The sequence below is a fragment of the Anarhichas minor genome, unplaced genomic scaffold (assembly GCF_050575085.1).
Source record: "Anarhichas minor isolate MPS153535 unplaced genomic scaffold, ASM5057508v1 ptg000102l, whole genome shotgun sequence".
Lineage (NCBI taxonomy): Eukaryota > Metazoa > Chordata > Actinopteri > Perciformes > Anarhichadidae > Anarhichas > Anarhichas minor.
The window spans coordinates 707,501-727,532 of NW_027466548.1; the positions used below are offsets into that span (position 1 = coordinate 707,501).

Here is a 20,032-nt window from a genome sequence, read left to right on the forward strand (position 1 = left end):
ATGGTCTCTTTACTGATGGAGGTCTGATAGAGGACCAGGACTACACTGAGACTGGTTCATATAGAAGATCAGGACTACACTGAGACTGGTTCATATAGAGGATCAGGACTACACTGAGACTGGTTCATATAGAGGATCAGGACTACACTGAGTCTGGTTCATATAGAGGACCAGGACTACACTGAGACTGGTTCATATAGAGGATCAGGACTACACTGAGACTGGTTCATATAGAGGATCAGGACTACACTGAGTCTGGTTCATATAGAGGATCAGGACTACACTGAGACTGGTTCATATAGAGGATCAGGACTACACTGAGACTGGTTCATATAGAGGATCAGGACTACACTGAGACTGGTTCATATAGAGGATCAGGACTACAGTGAGACTGATTATTGAGGTGTTTGTGCTTCATCAGAGCTTCAGCGTCTACCTGCTCAACCTGCTGCTGGCCGACCTGCTGCTGCTGCTCGCGCTGCCCTTTAAGATCCTGAAGGATGCGGGCGCGGCGCCGTGGAGCCTCATGGTGTTTCACTGCCAGGCCAGCGCCGTCGTCATCTACATCAGCCTCTACGCATCCATCGTCTTCCTCGCCTTCATCATCATCGACCGCTACCTGCAGGTACAGCTGCACATGGGAACACATCTTCATCACGGGGGGAGATGAAGATGGACCAACATTGGGTCATCAGAAATAAACAACGCAAAAGAACTAGAAAGATATTCAGAACGACTAGAAAGAGACAAAAAAATAATTCAATATAAAGCGAAAATACGACGACCACAAACGTTCAACGTTCCTGTGACTCTGTGGCTCTCGTCCTTATGTAGGAGGTCTGGGGGCCCTTTACACGACTTTGTCCAGGGGCTCATTGTCCCTTTAATCCGTCCATGTCTCCTAATAACTAGAACCTGTACTGCAAATGTATCAATAAACTCAAGTTTTACAAAGTACTCTTCATCAATGGGGATTTCTTTAGTCATTAATAACATAATCTGAGCAAATTTGAGGGTTAAAACTTTCTGCATCAAAGGTGTGAATTGCTCTGCGTACATTTATCATTGGTGTAGCTACAGTGTGATGATGATGATGATGATGATGATGATGATGGTCTCCTGCAGGACAGCCACAGTCTGTGCTCTCTGCGGCTGCAGCAGGTCGGCTTCGCCCGGCTGCTGTCGCTGGTCGTCTGGTCCCTGGTGCTGCTCATCATGGTGCCCAACATGGTTCTGCCCGTCCAGCACGTACAGGTACTGTAGTACTACTGTAGTACTACTGTAGTACTACTGTAGTACTACTGTAGTACTACTGTAGTACTACTGTAGTGGAAAAAACTTCTGTTACTATCACTACTTATGCTTCTACTAGAGCTGCTTAATGTCGGGTTCCTGGTGATGGACGGATTACCGATCAGGCCGACAGAGTTTGAGTCTCTGTTTAAAGTTACTGCTAACATTAGCAACAAGCAGAACTAGCACAGAGACGCTAAAGGAACAGTTAACAAAAGAAACACAAAGGGATACTAAACAAGTCCGAAGAGACACAAAACGACTAAAAAGAGATGCAAAAACACGAGAAAGATGCAAAACGAATACGAGACAAAGAACAAATATAAAGAGACGCAAAACGACAAAAAAATAGACAAAAAATAAATACAAATAGATGCTAAACAACTACAAAGAAACAAAAAACACTCGGTTTGTTCTGGGTTTTTTTGCTTAAAAATGAATTTAAAAAAGGGGCTAACAGAAAGACTTGTAGCCCAGGAGGAAGCTGCATTCTCTCTAGTGTCCACCAGGGGGCGACTCCTCTGGTTGTATAGAAGTCTATGAGAAAATTACTCTACTTCTCTCTTGATTTATTACCTCAGTAAACATTGTAAACATGAGTTTATGGTCTCAATCTCTAGTTTCAAGTCTTCTTCAATACAGCATGATGTTCATTTAGTACATTATGGTCCATTTAGAGTCACACAGACCATAAAGCAGGGGATGCTTTAGGGCGGGGCTACACAGTGATTGACAGGTCTCTACCAGAGACGTATACGGCGTCTCTACATCACTCCTCCTCAGTCCTTATATGGTCCTTATATGGTTGCAGACAACCAAGATGGCGACGCCAAAACACCGAACTCGAGGCTTCAAAACATCAGTCCACAAACCAACGAGTGACGTCACGACGACTCCGCCCACTTCTTATATACAGTCTGCGGTTGTAGTCTGCTACTGGCGTTCGTAGTGGGAACATAGCATAATGCTCCTCGTTCATTTGTAACATTAATTAAAAGATGAAAATGTGATCTTGTGTGTTCAGGAGCAGCGCTTCCTCAGCTGCTCGTCCCTGAAGAAGGACATCAGCCTCCACTGGCACACGCTGACCATCTTCCTCTGCACGGCGTTGTTCCTCAACGCCTCCGCCGCCGTGCTCGTCTCCAGCGGCCTGTCTCTCCGGAGGCTCCTGGGCAGCCGCAGGGACCCCGAGCTCTGGGCGGACGCCCGGCGTGTGGCGGTGAGCGTGGCGGCCGTGACGGTGGCCTACGTGCTCAGCTTCGTGCCCTACCACGTGGTCCGCACGCCGTACACTCTGACCCAGACCAGAGTCATCACGGACTGCCCCACCACGAGGCGGCTGTTTCTCGGGAAGGAGTCCACGCTGCTGCTGAGCGTGCTGCACCTCTGCTTCGACCCGCTGCTCTTCTTCTACCTCTACGCGCCTTTCAGGAGCACGGCCCGCCGGATGTACCGATGTGGCGGGAAGCGGACGGGCGGCGGTGGCGAGGAGGAGGAAGAAGAACGGGCTGCAGAGGGAACGATGGAAGCTGCAGGAGGACGACGTGTAGACACAGATATTCATGATCAATACCAAATATAGAATTATGTAAACAAACACACAAGACATGCTTAGCCTAGCTTAGCACAAAGACCGGAAGCATATGGAAACTGCTAGCCTACAAACACACGTTTCATCAGCTCCAGATGTGGACAACAAAAACTATTTTTGAAATGTTATTTAATCTTATTTAATCTTTAACTTTCGGAGAAACTGGAGTAGAACAGACCTGCTGTATGATCTGAATTATGATTTACTACAAACACACATTAAAATGTTGTTTATCAATGTGGGACTCCAACCTTTTTCAGAAATCCTCATTTAAAAAAACAACCAATCAAATAGAGAAATATGAATAGAGTTCAGCGCGTCATTATGAATATGTGACCAGCAGGCGGCAGCAGAGATCCGTGAGCCTCCATCAGTGACTGTAAACTTTACAACAACTTTAGATTGTTTCATAGAACACGCTGTCATCTGATCAACATGCAGAATGTATTCAAACAATGTGAGAGAAAGAAAAGCTCTGACTAAAATACAATGATCATACAAATAAAATCTGTTAAAATGACATGTTTAAAAGTGAATCATTTGATATTAATATGAATATAATATGTCATTGCAACATGAAATATGTTTTTTAAACCTTTTAAAACTTTACATTGTTTAGTGTCTTCATAGTGTCGTTTTCTGTCTCTTCGGGCTTGTTGCTCATCTATCTGATGCTTTGTGTCTCTTTGCAGGTGTTTCGCATTTTTGTATTTGTTTTAGTTCCTTTAGTGTCTCTTTGTTGTGGTGTTGTGTCTCTTTATTGTGGTGTTGTGTCTCTTTGTTGTGGTGTTATGTCTCTTTGTTGTGGTGTTGTGTCTCTTTGTTGTGGTGTTGTGTCTCTTTATTGTGGTGTTGTGTCTCTTTGTTGTGGTGTTATGTCTCTTTGTTGTGGTGTTGTGTCTCTTTGTTGTAGTGTTGTGTCTCTTTGTTGTGGTGTTGTGTCTCTTTATTGTGGTGTTGTGTGTCTTTGTTGTGGTGTTATGTCTCTTTGTTGTGGTGTTGTGTCTCTTTGTTGTAGTGTTGTGTCTCTTTGTTGTGGTGTTGTGTCTCTTTGTTGTAGTGTTGTGTCTCTTTGTTGTGGTGTTGTGTCTCTTTGTTGTGGTGTTGTGTCTCTTTGTTGTGGTGTTGTGTCTCTTTGTTGTAGTGTTGTGTCTCTTTGTTGTGGTGTTGTGTCTCTTTGTTGTGGTGTTGTGTCTCTTTGTTGTGGTGTTGTGTCTCTGTTGTGATGTTGTGTCTCTTTGTTGTAGTTGTGTCTCTTTGTTGTGGTGTTGTGTCTCTTTGTTGTGGTGTTATGTCTCTTTGTTGTGGTGTTGTGTCTCTTTGTTGTAGTGTTGTGTCTCTTTGTTGTAGTGTTGTGTCTCTTTGTTGTGGTGTTGTGTCTCTTTGTTGTGGTGTTGTGTCTCTTTGTTGTAGTGTTGTGTCTCTTTGTTGTGGTGTTGTGTCTCTTTGTTGTAGTTGTGTCTCTTTGTTGTGGTGTTGTGTCTCTGTTGTGGTGTTGTGTCTCTTTGTTGTAGTGTTGTGTCTCTTTGTTGTGGTGTTGTGTCTCTTTGTTGTGGTGTTGTGTCTCTTTGTTGTGGTGTTATGTCTCTTTGTTGTGGTGTTGTGTCTCTTTGTTGTGTCTTTGGAGCTGTTCTGCATGTATTCGTAGTTGCTTTGTGTCTCTTTATAATCTTCTTGTGTCTCCTTGTAGTTGTTTTCTGTGTCTTTGTGGTCATTTAGAGCTCCTGGTTGGTTCGTGTCTCTTTACGGGACGTTGTCGGTGAAGACCAGCCTGAGTGCAGTAATGCATCCGAGGACATGTGGACATCTCGATGATGTAATGGAGGAACGCGGAGCCAAGTCATGATCGTAATGACGGTTAATTATGTCTCACGGTGCTCCGATACAAACTACAGTCTGACCGTCAGAAATAAACTCAGCTTTTAAACGTGGAATCTGTTCTGAGACGGAGTGAAGAAACGTAACTGAATCAGATAATCTGTGTTTATTGTAAACTGGTTTATTGGATTAAGATTTAAAACAAGACACGAACCAGAGAAGATATGCAGAAATATGTGAAATACAGCTTCACACAATGACATAATCTATATATATATATATAAACATCAATCATCGATGTATGAACACAAGCAGAACAGACAGAAGAGATAAATGATGCTGAATGTTTGTGAGAGATGCGAGGTTCAGATAAACAGGATATAAAGGAGTTAACATGCTGCACACACGTTAACGCAGCAGGAATATTAATCCAGAAACATCACACAGTAACAAAACACATTCTACACCATTATACCTGTTTATTTTACATGTTTTCTGTATGTTTGAAATAAATAAAATGATCAGATTCGACCATTATTTGACATGTCTGATGTAAAATAACATGAAAAACCTGCAACTGTGAAGAAGAAGCACAATATAAATGTAATACTGTAAATACATTTCTAAAGTTAGACACACACGGTTACAATAGCAGTACATCAAGTAGTATATCTGTAAAGTCACACTCTCAAGGAACATTTTACTGTGGTATTAGTACTTGTACTGCAGTAAAGGTTCTGAATACTTCTTGCAGCACTTATTGGAAGTTGTATTTTTGTCCTCTTTTGATGAAATAAAACATATAAATACTGTAAGTATTTGACCCGAGAATAAAGGATGAGGAGATGTAGTACAGTAAAAAGTACGATAGTTACCTCTGAGATGTAGTGCAGTATAAAGTACAACATGTACCTCTGATATGTAGTACAGTATAAAGTACATGTACCTCTGATATGTAGTACAGTATAAAGTACATGTACCTCTGATATGTAGTACAGTATAAAGTACAACATGTACCTCTGATATGTAGTACAGTATAAAGTACAATATGTACCTCTGATATGTAGTACAGTATAAAGTACATGTACCTCTGATATGTAGTACAGTATAAAGTACATGTACCTCTGATATGTAGTACAGTATAAAGTACAACATGTACCTCTGATATGTAGTACAGTATAAAGTACATGTACCTCTGATATGTAGTACAGTATAAAGTACAACATGTACCTCTGATATGTAGTACAGTATAAAGTACAATATGTACCTCTGATATGTAGTACAGTATAAAGTACATGTACCTCTGATATGTAGTACAGTATAAAGTACATGTACCTCTGATATGTAGTACAGTATAAAGTACAACATGTACCTCTGATATGTAGTACAGTATAAAGTACATGTACCTCTGATATGTAGTACAGTATAAAGTACAACATCTACCTCTGAGATGTAGTACAGTAAAAAGTAGTATGTACTTTATTACATGCCACCAATAACACAATCAGGATGTATACTTGATGTACAATGATGGACGGGTAAAGGTGTTGTTTTTCTTTGGATGGAGCTAGGCTAGCAGTTTCCCTCTGTTTCCAGTCTTTGTGCTAAGCTAAGCTAAACTCAGATTTCCTCCATGTTTCCAGTGTTTTTAAAGACGTAGCTTCGGCTCAGCTGGCTGACTGCGACCCGTCTGTCGGTCTCCCCGGACCATCCAATAGGAAACATCTGGACTGTGTGTGTGTGTGTGTGTGTGTGTGTGTGTGTGTGTGTGTGTGTGTGTGAGTGTGGACTCAGTGTGTCATCTGTGTTGCAATAAAACACACACAACTCTAAAATTAGACCCTGAAGACTCTGATATTAGCTCACTACCCAGATATGAAACAAAACACACACACACACACACACACACACACACACACACACACACACACACACACGCGCACACACACACACACACAACACACACACAACACACACACGCACACACGCACACACACTCACACGCACACACACGCACAGACTCACACACACACACACGCACACACACTCACACACACTCACACACACGCACAGACTCACACTCACACACACTCACACACACTCACACACACTCACACGCACAGACTCACACTCACACACACTCACACACACTCACACGCACAGACTCACACTCACACACACTCACACACACTCACACGCACTCACACGCACACACACGCACAGACTCACACTCACACACACTCACACACACTCACACACACTCACACACACTCACACACACTCACACACACACTCACAAGGAGTCAGCTGAGGTTGGTTGTTTGTCCTGAATCAGAGACAGTCATCCCATTATGGCATCTTCCTACAACAAAAGGAGAAATGTCGTACTTTAACGTGTATTACTCCATTAAAACATGTTAGTAATATAATGAATATGAGTGCTAATATTATTGTTAATATCACTCTAATTATCACTTTTACTACGTTAAAACGTTGACTTGGTCCTTGTTACGTGTATCAGGTTTTGGTCGAGTACCTCTAGAGAAGCTAGAAGACATTTAGTGTGTTTGGTTTCAGAGGTTTGTTCGTTCGGACAAGTTTTGTTCTGTTGGTTTCAATTGTTTGTTACGACCACACCTGTCCATCCTCTCCCCTCTGTGTTGAGACTCATATTGAACTGTGCGTGAGCAGAATACATATTGTTTATGGTTCATGGGCTATTTGTTTATCATTTGGGTTGTTCTGTGTTGGTCCCTCATCCTCTCTGGACCAATAGAAGAGGGACGTATCCGTCCTCTCTTGACCAATAGAAGAGGGACGTATCCGTCCTCTCTTGACCAATAGAAGAGGGACGTCTCCATCCTCTCTTGACCAATAGAAGAGGGACGTCTCCATCCTCTCTTGACCAATAGAAGAGGGACATATCAGTCCTCTCTTGACTAATAGAAGAGGGACGTGACCGTCCTCTCTGGACCAATAGAAGAGGGACGTATACGTCCTCTCTTGACCAATAGAAGAGGGACGTGACCGTCCTCTCTGGACCAATAGAAGAGGGACGTATCCATCCTCTCTTGACCAATAGAAGAGGGACGTATCCATCCTCTCTGGTCTCCATCTCTTCATGATTATTTCTGTTTTTCATGACTTCTGTCTGCAAACGCAGGTTTTTGGTCTCAGTGGTATCAAACCTGGCAACCTCTCTGATAGGAGGAGAAGACGCTGGAAACAGAAACAGATAATAATAATCTCTTCATTCATAAAGTTATTACATGCAGCATGTAACACACAAACATGGTTTTAACTTTCTGTTTGGATTAAACAAACTAAGTATGAAGTGTTGATCTGAGTTTTAGTTTTCATTTTGAAGTGAGTCAGGCTAGCTGTTTCCCTCTGTTTCCAGTCTTTATGCCAAGCTAAGCTAACCAGCTCATGAGCTCAATATCTACACAGATCTGTTTCTTTAATCTCCCTTTTATCTCTCTCTCTCTCTCTCTCTCTCTCTCTCTCTCTCTGTCTTTCTGTCCTTTTTAAGTCTGGTCACCAAAAAGCCACCAGACGATCCTTTTATAGAGAGAGAGGAAGAGATGGAGGTCAGACGTACCGTGAGAACGGATCTAAGAAATACAAGCCTGCTCTGAACACACACACACACACACACACACACACACACACACACACACACACACACACACACACACACACACACACACACACACACACACACACACACACACATTTCACATTTCAGTTCTTCCTCCTCAAACACACAAATACAAATACACATCCTTTCTTCCTGGTACCACTTGTGATGGAAGAAGTACTAATAGTACTAATACGTCACTGTTAAAATAGAGAGACAGAGAGAGAGAGAGAGACAGAGAGGGAGACAGAGAGAGAGAGACATAGAGAGAGAGACAGAGAGAGAGACAGAGAGAGAGACAGAGAGAGAGAGAGAGACAGAGAGGGAGACAGAGAGAGAGAGACATAGAGAGAGAGACAGAGAGAGAGACAGAGAGAGAGACAGAGAGAGAGAGAGAGAGAGAGAGAGAGAGACAGAGACAGAGAGAGAGAGAGAGACAGAGACAGAGACAGAGAGAGAGAGACACAGAGAGGTTCATAGTGAATCAGTCTTTTCTAAAAACAGTGTGAGAAATATTAAAGTGCTGAGATGGAAAATACTTCAGATGGTTTTATTTGACCTCGTTACCGTCTGAACAAACAGCTGCTCTCCGTGTGAGTCATCACGTGTGACGCTGATAGAGACACGTTACAGTTGGTGGAGCTGTGTGTGTCTCAGGTGAAGGGAAGCGATGTCAATGTGGATCATTTGCAGAGGAAAAGCTATTTTATTTTATTACTTCTGCACTCTCACGTCCACGTTGCAATGCATTGTGGGGGAAACTTCTAAATGGAGTCTGATGTATAAAAGTATGAAAAGATGTTTTTTGGATGTTTATAAAAATCTGTAGATGATAATGAGAAAAAGTGACACAAACATAAAACAAGAAAGTTATAAAGTTTATTCAGGAGTTTGTGTAACAGGACGCCAATACAATAATAATAATAATAATAATAATAATAATAATAATAATAATAATAATAATAATAATAATAATAATAATAATAATAATAATAATAATAATTAAAGCTGCGAGCAGCGATGAACGGGCCCTCGCATCCTCCAGCACGTCGGGGGTGCCGGCGGGACTCCGGCCTGCGCGTCCGAGAACGTCCGCGACCGTCCACGACCGTCGGACAGCTCGTCCGCGAGTTAGACGTTTTTAATCCCGCGTGCACCGCCTGATGCTGGAAATGATGCTTTGCAAATAGTCCGATGCTTCCTGTATCCGCTGCCTAGCGCTACAGAACACGTGCATTATGTAGCTCTATATCAAGTGTAAACCACATTGTGTAAAAGTCACGTAAATCGGATGGCGTTTGTCAAAAGACGCAGATTTCCTTTCGCCAGCAGGTGGCCCTGTGAGTATTAGGGAAAATTAGCTTGTAGACATCCTCAGGCCATGAGTGTTATCAAGCATGAGAAGTTTGGGACCGTTTGGAACAAGTCCAGCTGAGTTACATCAGACATTTCCTTTAGCCAGTGGGCTTTGCGGGTTTACTGTAGCGCCCCCTAGTGGTCGAATGCAAAACAATTCTCAGGGTATGTTACTGGATGCGATGTGCACATATGCTGAATATTTTGGGAATTTAGAACAAATGGTTGAGAAGTTATGTGTATTGATATTATGCCACGCCCCTAAGAAGTGTATTGGTCTATATCTTGAAAACGCAAAGATATATCAAAAAGCTTTTGATAACTTTTGATGATCTAGATCCAATTATGATCCACAGCAAATTTCGTAGAAATCGAACCCAGCGTGTAGGAGGAGTTCGCAAAGATGTGTTTTTTCACTAAATTCAAAATGGCTGACTTCCGGTTGGGTTTAGAGCTTAGAGCTCCGGGGCTTTTTTGTAAGTCTACATGTGATACATCTGTTTACCAAATATTATAAATCAAAAATTTTATATATCTAGGTGAAACGTACTGCGAGGGCTGCATCGTCGAAATATTGTATAAATTCATACAAAATTGAAAATGACCAACTTCGGGTATGGTTTAGAGCATGGTCCTAAGAGACTTGTTTTTAAGTCTCCATAGGATACATGTGCCTACCAAGTTTCATACATGTAGCCAAAACGTAGCGCTGGGGCTGCTCTTTTGAAATATTGTAGGGGACGCTATAGAGGCAATTTAAAACGGCCAATAAAAAACATCATATAAACTATTTCTTCCAATGACCTGTGACACATGTACAAAGTTCCATGAGTTTTTGAGCATCCCAACCCACTAAACCATCAGCTTCCTTTGTCATGATGAACGATGCGTCAAAGGTGTCAAACTCATTTTCACTCTGGGCCACATCAGCATCATGGTTTCCCTCAAAGGGCCGGTTGTAACTGTAAGACTGTATAACTGTAACTACTCCTAACATATTGTTAAATAACTCTCTCTGCATTTGATTATTGTTTATTCAAGTGTAAAAATATTTTATATGCAGTTATATAAATGTAAAATGATATTTAAGCACATTTGTCACGGGGCATGATGAGGACTCAGACGCAGACAGTCAGGTGTAGTGCAAAAAAGGTTTTTAATGAACCAAAAACAGGGAATCCAGGGACAAGACAAAAGACGAGGGGGAAAATCCGGCAGGAAAAGGCAGAACAGGCAGACTGGAAAACCGGGAACAGGACGAGCAAAACGGGCGGGTTGGACGGGAAACAAACACAATGATCTGGCAGTGAGTGAGTGAAAGACAGGGGTTTAAATAGTGACTAGGCAGAGTGAACAGGTGAGACTAAAGAGCTGATGAGGTGAGTGTGACTGGCAGGTGCACTGAATGAACTGATTAGGTGAGTGAGGAGCTACAGAAAGAAACAAAGACACAGAACACACAGGGCAAAGCCTGATCGTGACAGTACCCCCCCTCCAAGGGACGGATTCCAGACGTCCAAAAGAAAAAAAAACATGAACATCTTCCAAGGGAGGGCGGTGGGGGCCCGGAGGAGGGTTATAACTCCTCCGAGGCCGAGAGTCAGAGTCCACAACCGGGTGGGTGGAGGGGGTCCGGAGGAGGGATGGCCGGCCTGGCAGACTGGGGAGACTGAGGGTCCGGAGGACGGCACTCGAGAGACTGGGGGTCCGGAGGACGGCACTCGAGAGACTGGGGGTCAGGAGGACGGCACTCGAGAGACTGGCGGTCAGGAGGACGGCACTCGAGAGACTGGGGGTCAGGAGGACGGCACTCGAGAGAATGGGGGTCAGGAGGACGGCACTCGAGAGACTGGGGGTCAGGAGGACGGCACTCGAGAGACTGGGGGTCAGGAGGACGGCACTCGAGAGACTGGGGGTCAGGAAGACGGCACTCGAGAGACTGGGGGTCAGGAGGACGGCACTCGAGAGACTGGGGGTCAGGAGGACGGCACTCGAGAGACTGGGGGTCAGGAGGACGGCACTCGAGAGACTGGGAACCAGGAGGGGAACTGCACTCGAGAGACTGGGAACCAGGAGGGGAACTGCACTCGAGAGACTGGGAACTGCACTCGAGAGACTGGGAACCAGGAGGGGAACTGCACTCGAGAGACTGGGAACCAGGAGGGGAACTGCACTCGAGAGACTGGGAACCAGGAGGGGAACTGCACTCGAGAGACTGGAGATCGGACTGGGAACAAGGCTCCAGAGACTGGAGATCGGACTGGGAACAAGGCTCCAGAGACTGGAGATCGGACTGGGAATAGGGCTCCAGAGACTGGAGATCGGACTGGGAACAGGGCTCCAGAGACTGGAGATCGGACTGGGAACAGGGCTCCAGAGGCTGGAGATCGGACTGGGAACAGGGCTCCAGAGACTGGAGATCGGACTGGGAACAGGGCTCCAGACACTGGAGATCGGACTGGGAACAGGGCTCCAGGGGCTGGAGATCGGACGGGGAACAGGGCTCCAGGGGCTGGAGATCGGACGGGGAACAGGGCTCCAGGGGCTGGAGATCGGACGGGGAACCGGGCGTCGTCCCGTGCATGGCAGCTACATCCAAGAGCTCCTCACTGAGATCAGGTCTTATAAACATGGATAGATGCTCTGTGTCCGTGTTGTCTGTGCTTTCATCAACAGCTAATGAAGAAGACGAGTACCTGCTCGTCTCTTAGCTAGCTGTGTTGTTAGATTGCTGCTAGTTCATGAACTCGGTCTGCGATGGTGTTTCTTCACAAACTGACATTTGTAAAAGTCTGTATCTGGTCGGAGCTCACCTGCTCACATACCTTTAGCAGCACTGGGCTGTAGCTTCTGTAAATATATTCTGCTGTGATTGCACTCTGCCTTTTAATTCTTGGACAATTTGATGTTTTTCTTGGAGGCTAAATTTAGCTCCGTGTTTGGTGTCAAAATGCCGACGTGAATTGTATCCTTCATCACCGACATGCATCATAACACAGAAGACAGACCCGTTTTTCTCCTTGAAGCACAGACATGTATTCGCTTTCCCATCTTAAATTACATCTTCTTCCCTCTGCATCAATTTTTCTCTTCGTGGACATTTTGGGATTATTTGTTGATCTTTTTCAACTCAATCACTTGTTGGAAAACCTCTTTACGGGCTGTTGCCTCTCCTGTCCACCTGTTGTGATAGTTTTAATGTCGGTACACAGACAACATGCTGTCTCAGAATTTCAACTTTCTATCTCATAATTTCGACCATGGGGATATGTTTATTTCCAAGTCTAACTTTAAATTTCTTTTCCAAAATTAAAAAAAAAAAAAAATCATTTTGTAACTTTTTTTTTTTTGCTGGCGGATTCGCGGGCCACATAAAATGACGTGGCGGGCCGGATTCGGCCCGCGGGCCTTGAGTTTGACACCTGTGCCTTAGATCATTCAACACCTCAGCAGAATAAAACACTTCATATTACAGAAGGATTGTGTTTCTGTGATATGATTATTGACTGTCACATGGTAACTAAAGGTAAACACATGTAACTGATGTAAATGAATTATGGTCCGTTATATTCAGTGTATGAGTTTATAATAGTGTTATTATCACACCTGTTGAACTCTTCCTGACTTTACTCAAAACAAGCCAAATAAAGATTAAAACACATTTTGTGAAATATTCTCTCCCAATATTGTGTATTTCTGTATTAATATTATAATTTATTTTTCACAAACCACATTTATTTCCAACGACACTGAAATCACTTTTTTAGACAAACTGGAGAAAGTGAACTCAAATACATGTAGTGCTACATATTTCTAGTTATATAACAGATGTAATGTTAATGTTGTGTTAATATTCATGTTAATATTATTGTTTACTTTTTTATAGTGATGCTTTGGCAAACACGTCATGGCCACGCCCACTTAGGAGAAAGGAAGTGTCGACCATTTGAAGCTATCAGTGGAGCTTCTGATGCGTCGTCTGTGATTCAGACTCACAAGAAACAAAGAAACAGATTTCCTCAAATGTTGAACCGGTTTCTGTAACATGAGGCTGGAAATCAGGTTCACCTCAGAAAACACACCCAGATCTGTATGTGTGGTGCTGAGGCTCGAGATCCAGAGACCACAACCGACATCTTGGTCAAACACACACACACACACTGTAAGTCTGTAATCAGCAGCAGGGCTGGAAAGCTTCTCTAATTAAAGAGCATAAACGATGTGAGCAGAATTCTGATTTAATGAAGAAAATCTGCTCCAACAACAAGAATGAGCCGTTCTCTTTCTCTACCTCCAGCTCTCACTGGTAACCCGTGTTTAACGCAGGTAGCAGCCTCCGGTTCAGAGCTTCATGTGTTAAAGCTGCATTCTCTCTAGTGTCCACCAGGGGGCGACTCCTCTGGTTGTATAGAAGTCTATGAGAAAATGACTCTACTTCTCTCTTGATTTATTACCTCAGTAAACATTGTAAACATGAGTTTATGGTCTCAATCTCTAGTTTCAAGTCTTCTTCAATACAGCATGATGTTCATTTAGTACATTATGGTCCATTTAGAGTCAAACAGACCATAAAGCAGGGGATGCTTTAGGGCGGGGCTACACAGTGATTGACAGGTCTCTACCAGAGACGTATACGGCGTCTCTACGTCACTCCTCCTCAGTCCAGATATGGTCACTTCCTGTTCACTGGCTGCAAAAAAACAAGATGGCTACGGCGAAATCGCCGAACTCAAGGCTTCAAAACTTTTAACGTCACAACGCCATGAATTGTGGGTAAATCGCTGAAGCAAAGTCTGCAGAAAGGGGTTCATGAAGGACTAGTCTCCTCAACACGTCTGTCCAGCTTTTAAAAGACACCTGCAGACTTTAACACGTCGTCTTCTTCCTGCTTCAAACACACACGCACACACACACACACACGCACACAGACACACACACACACACACAGACACGCACACACACACACACACGCACACACACACACGCACACAGACACACACACACACACACAGACACAGACACACACACACACACACACACACATTTTCCTCCAGCTGATGACCTCTGACCTCTGACTTCCCCCCAATGTGTTTGTTCTTCTCTCTCTCACACACAACATAAACAGCAACACATACACACTGTGGTGGAGGAAGTATTCAGACCCTTCACTGCAGTAAAAGTACTGAATACTTCGAGTGAATGTACTTAGTTACATTCCAGCAGGTCTGGAGGGTTTTTGGGTGCGTCGTGTCGCCACTCTGCCGACAGTTTCTCAGATAGCTGAGACGGCACGCGGAGCCAAGATGGCTGCCGCTGTGCCATTAGCAGTGGAAATGTGGTCGCTTATTAGAGATGGAATATCAATACGGTCTGTGGTGACTTCACTCTGAGGGATGGGAGCTGATCCGGCACGCAGGAAGCAGCCGACACGAAGAAACCCCGGAGACCACGGCTCACTCTGGATTCACCAAGAAGAAGAAGAAGGAGAAGAAGGAGGAGGAGATGAAGGAGGAGGAGACAAGGAGAAGAAGGAGAAGAAGACGAAGGAGGAGGAGAAGAAGGAGAAGATGAAGGAGGAGAAGAAGAAGAAGACGAAGAAGACGAAGGAGGAGGAGAAGAAGGAGAAGAAGGAGGAGAAGGAGAAGAAGAAGACGAAGGAGGAGGAGGAGGAGAAGAAGAAGGAGACGAAGGAGGAGGAGGAGAAGAAGGAGAAGAAGGAGAAGAAGAAGAAGAAGAAGGAGACGAAGGAGGAGGAGGAGAAGAAGGAGGAGGAGGAGGAGGAGGAGAAGAAGGAGAAGAAGAAGAAGAAGAAGAAGACGGAGGAGGAGGAGGAGAAGGAGAAGAAGAAGAAGAAAGACGTGTAAAAGACTAAGATACTCTTTCCGGGTCCTCTTCATGGACACAGTACTACCGGTAGCTGCTTGTAGTATATTCTGTGTTCTACATCCTGTTTTAAATACTCTCTCAGGATACATCCACACAAAACTGTCACACGTCATCACGCTAACAAACCATCAGCACCAGTCCTATTCTGGTCAATGGCTCCTGTTTGAGTTCTGACACACACACACTCACTCACTCACACACACACACTCACACACACACACACACACACACTCACACACACACACACACACACTCACTCACTCACACACACACACACTCACTCACTCACACACACACACACTCACACACACTCACACACACACACACTCACAGTTAGGAGGGTAATTGTCTGGAAGAAAAGGAGTTGAGGAATGTCTGAGTTTGGAATAACACTATCAGGAACGGTGCCAGCTCACCACCTCTGTTTACCCTGTGTGTGTGTGTGTGAGTGTGTGTGAGTGTGTGAGTGTGTGTGAGTGTGTGTGTGAGTGAGTGAGTGTGTGTGTGAGTGAGTGTGTGTGTGAGTGAGTGTGTGTGTGAGTGTGTGTGTGTGAGTGAGTGAGTGAGTGAGTGTGTGTGTGAGTGTGTGTGTGTGTGAGTGTGTGTGTGTGAGTGTGTGTGTGTGTGTGAGTGTGTGAGTGTGTGTGTGAGTGTGTGTGTGTGAGTGTGTGTGTGTGTGTGTGTGAGTGTGTGTGTGAGTGTGTGTGTGTGAGTGTGTGTGTGTGTGAGTGTGTGTGTGTGTGAGTGTGTGTGTGTGTGTGTGAGTGTGTGTGTGTGTGAGTGTGTGTGTGTGTGAGTGTGTGTGTGTGTGAGTGTGTGTGTGTGTGTGTGAGTGTGTGTGTGTGTGAGTGTGTGTGTGTGTGAGTGTGTGTGTGTGTGAGTGTGTGTGTGTGTGTGTGTGTGAGTGTGTGTGAGTGTGTGTGTGAGTGTGTGTGTGAGTGTGTGTGTGTGTGTGTGTGTGTGAGTGTGTGTGTGAGTGAGTGAGTGTGTGTGTGTCAGAACTCAAACAGGAGCCATTGACCAGAATAGGACTGGTGCTGATGGTTTGTTAGCGTGATGACGTGTGACAGTTTTGTGTGGATGTATCCTGAGAGAGTATTTAAAACAGGATGTAGAACACAGAATATACTACAAGCAGCTACCGGTAGTGTTTACACTTGCTTACATCTGCTGCTGTTTGTGTTCCATCAGTGTGTGTGTGTGTGTGTGTTTACCTCAGGTTGTGTTTGTCCAGTATAAAGATCTCACTGGTCCAGACTGGCAAACTGGTCGCTTAGAAGGAACAGATGTGTTTAGGAATGTCCCTGTGTGTGTGTGTGTGTGTGTGTGTGTGTGTGTACGTTTTAGTGTGTGTGTGAGAGAGCTAGAGTCATCCAGCAGCAGTATATTGTACTTTATACTGTACTACATCTCAGAGGTACATGTACTTTATACTGTACTACACCTCAGAGGTACATATTGTACTTTATACTGTACTACTTACCTGTCCAGGTGAAACCCCGTATATCTCCAGATGTGTGGATGTTGAATGTTGTAATAAACTGAAATATCACACAATAAACAATCTGTATTTTTACAAAGTTGTACTTGGTTAACTACAACTTTTTTTCTATAATACCAATACTTTGATAAAAATAGGTGTTTCATGTAAATGAACATGAAAAGCATGCAGCTGTGAATAAGAGTTTCCATGTATTAGTACTTTAGTAGTAAAGAATCTGGATACTTCTTCCATCCCAGCTGCCAGAGGAGTCAGTGTACACACTGCTATCAGCTGACTAAATGTTGTATTAAACTATGAGACAGACATAACGTGTGTTAAACCACTGACCAATCACATCGCTTCTTCTACATCCTTTTGCAGAATCTGAGCGCTAACCGTCACCAACGACGTCCCGACAGCAGGAAGCTCACAATAAGTCTTTGTGCGTTAGCTGTGAGAGGTAAACTACACTGGATTAGTATCTAGTGGTTAGAAGCTTGACTTGTCTGTTATTAGACGTGCTGTCACATGGTAGATGTTTATCATTGTACTGAAAGTTCCACTAGTAAAGGACAACAATAGCATTGTTCTTCTATCAGGCTAGCTAGTGCCGATAACATGGCAGCCGTACCAATGTCGAATTAAAATGAATTACAAGATGTTTACTGCAGCTTTAATATTCAGCCTCCCACAAAGCTCCTGCTAGCTAAACGGAGGCAGCTTCACCTTTGACCTCCTGTGGCTGCAGTGCCTTTAAGCAGCGTTGATTGGCTATTTACCTGTGACGTGCAACCAATCAGAGAGCGCTGTGGGCGGGACCACAGAGTCGTGATTACAGTGAAATAAAAGTGTTTGTGGAAGTGATTTGGGGTTCTTTACCATAGTGGAAAACATATAATATATATATATACATAAACTACATATATATATATATATATACACACCTATACATATATACATAACCATATATGTATACACGTATATATACAGTATATATACACAAACCCATAGCTTCTATAAGCATATAGAAGTGTAATAAATGGCTTTTTTCCACTGCTGTCTCACCTGCTCAGAGACTTCATTAAACGAGCCTCGTTAGTGAAGTCGGTCACAGCTGTGATCTCCAGGATCATCTCAGCACTCAGAGGAACTGTTCCTAACAAAGTGTTTGGTTCTCCTGTAAACAGCTGGAAGGTGTTCAGAAGCTTCTCTCTCTCTCTCTCTCTCTCTAGTGGTTCTTGGACCTCCCTCCCTCCTTCCCTAACACTCCCTCCCTCCTTCCCTCCCTCCCTCCCTCCCTCCTCCACTCCCTCCTTCCCTCCCTCCCTCCCTCCACCACTCCCTCCCTCCCTCCCTCCCTCCTCCACTCCCTCCTTCCCTCCCTCCCTCCCTCCACCACTCCCTCCCTCCCTCCTCCACTCCCTCCTTCCCTCCCTCCCTCCCTCCCTCCCTCCTCCACTCCCTCCTTCCCTTCCCTGCAGCAGCAGACGGGGTCGTGCCGAGTCTCTGCCGCTCGGAGCTCATCTCCAGAAACCACCAGATCTCATCTTTTTTACCGGGACTCCAAACTTGAACAGCCTTAAACTTGTATTTTAAATGTTAACGCGGAGATCACGTGGACATCTTACCGGACGGACGTTGCATGGATTCTCTTTTCTTCTTCTTTTGTGCTTTTTGTGCGTAAAAACTTGGCCAAGTAGGTCAGTGGACCTCCGGGAGGACTGAACGGGTTTTTGTGGAAGTAAGTTGTTGAAAGTTTGGAGAGTGTCTGATATCCAATGCGACCGGAGCCGCCGGTTAAACAGCAGGAACACCGGAGAAAGACCGAGAGAGAGAGAGAGAGAGCGAGAGAGAGAGAGAGAGAGAAGGAGAGCGGAGATCAGCGGGGTCTGCGGGGACTCACCGGCAGCTGGACCTACATGTCTCCGAGGTACTCTCACTACACATACACACTCCGTTATGTTGCAGCACGAGAGATGAAACAGATGGAAGGGTTTAAAGTTAACATCCCTCCAAAATAAGACAAACAAATATTTAAAAACCTAAATAGGAACAAATCAAAATACATAGAAATACAAATAAAGTAATGCATCAGCTAGTAATATTCACATAACATGCAAAATAAAAACCTTTCACTATAAAAGCACTAAGAATGTTCTCTAATCATCACAGTAGTGAGCATTGAAAGCTTGTTTTATACTTTGGTAAAGATGTTCTCCCTTTGAGACTTGTGTGATTGTGTGTGTGTGTGTGTGTGTGTGTGTGAGTGTGTTATTGTGTTCATCACACAATCAGTAGTGTATTCACTGATCCCAGTCCTGCTCCCCAGAGGTTGAACGACCTCCACAGAGGAGCTCTGACCGGTCGGTGTGCTGCAGGCTGTGATGAACATCGCAGCCTGCAGGGGGCGCTGACAGCGCTGACAGGGCTTTACCAACCAGTTTAAATCCCATTTGAAACACACTGAACTGAACTATGAGGATTAAAGGATTCAGTGATCAGTTCCAAACATCTTGTGTTCATTAGTCTTTACATGCGGACTTGTAGTTTAACCCTTTGTGTTGGCTTTCACTACTTTATTTGGTATCATTTAGCACTGACTGTCTGAGCCGGGTGTGTTTTACACAGTGAAGGAATGTAAAGTACATTTACCTGAGTGCAGTTTAAATTACTTGAACTTCATTTGAGTATTTGCATTTTTCTACTACTTTATACTTCTACTCCACTGTACTTTGTTCCTGCACTACATTTATTTGATAATTGAAGCTACTTTACAGACTCAGATTATTAGGAACAAAATAAAATCAGCTAATAAATGATAATGCATTATTACAGATGAAACTACCAGTAGTATAGAGAGTCATTAAATAGAGCTCCGCTTCTACCAGCTGCAACATTAAAGTAAAGTACACATTAATGCATCAATAATACATATTCAAACAGATATTATTCTGCATACAGAGTA

The 20,032-nt window shown here is 44.0% G+C and overlaps 1 protein-coding gene across 2 annotated transcripts in view; it reads left to right on the forward strand.

Annotated features, from left to right (window-relative positions):
• Window positions 1–3,404, forward strand: part of gpr171 (G protein-coupled receptor 171) — a 5,518-nt gene extending 2,114 nt beyond the window's left edge. For both annotated transcript variants that reach the window (XM_076082770.1, XM_076082771.1), the window contains exons 3-5: window positions 422–625; window positions 1,126–1,254; window positions 2,318–3,404. In XM_076082770.1, coding sequence (XP_075938885.1) covers window positions 422–625; window positions 1,126–1,254; window positions 2,318–2,875 — 891 coding nt within the window. In that variant the 3' untranslated portion in view covers window positions 2,876–3,404. The remainder of the gene's footprint in view (window positions 1–421; window positions 626–1,125; window positions 1,255–2,317) is intronic.
• Window positions 3,405–20,032: the final 16,628 nt, after the last annotated feature.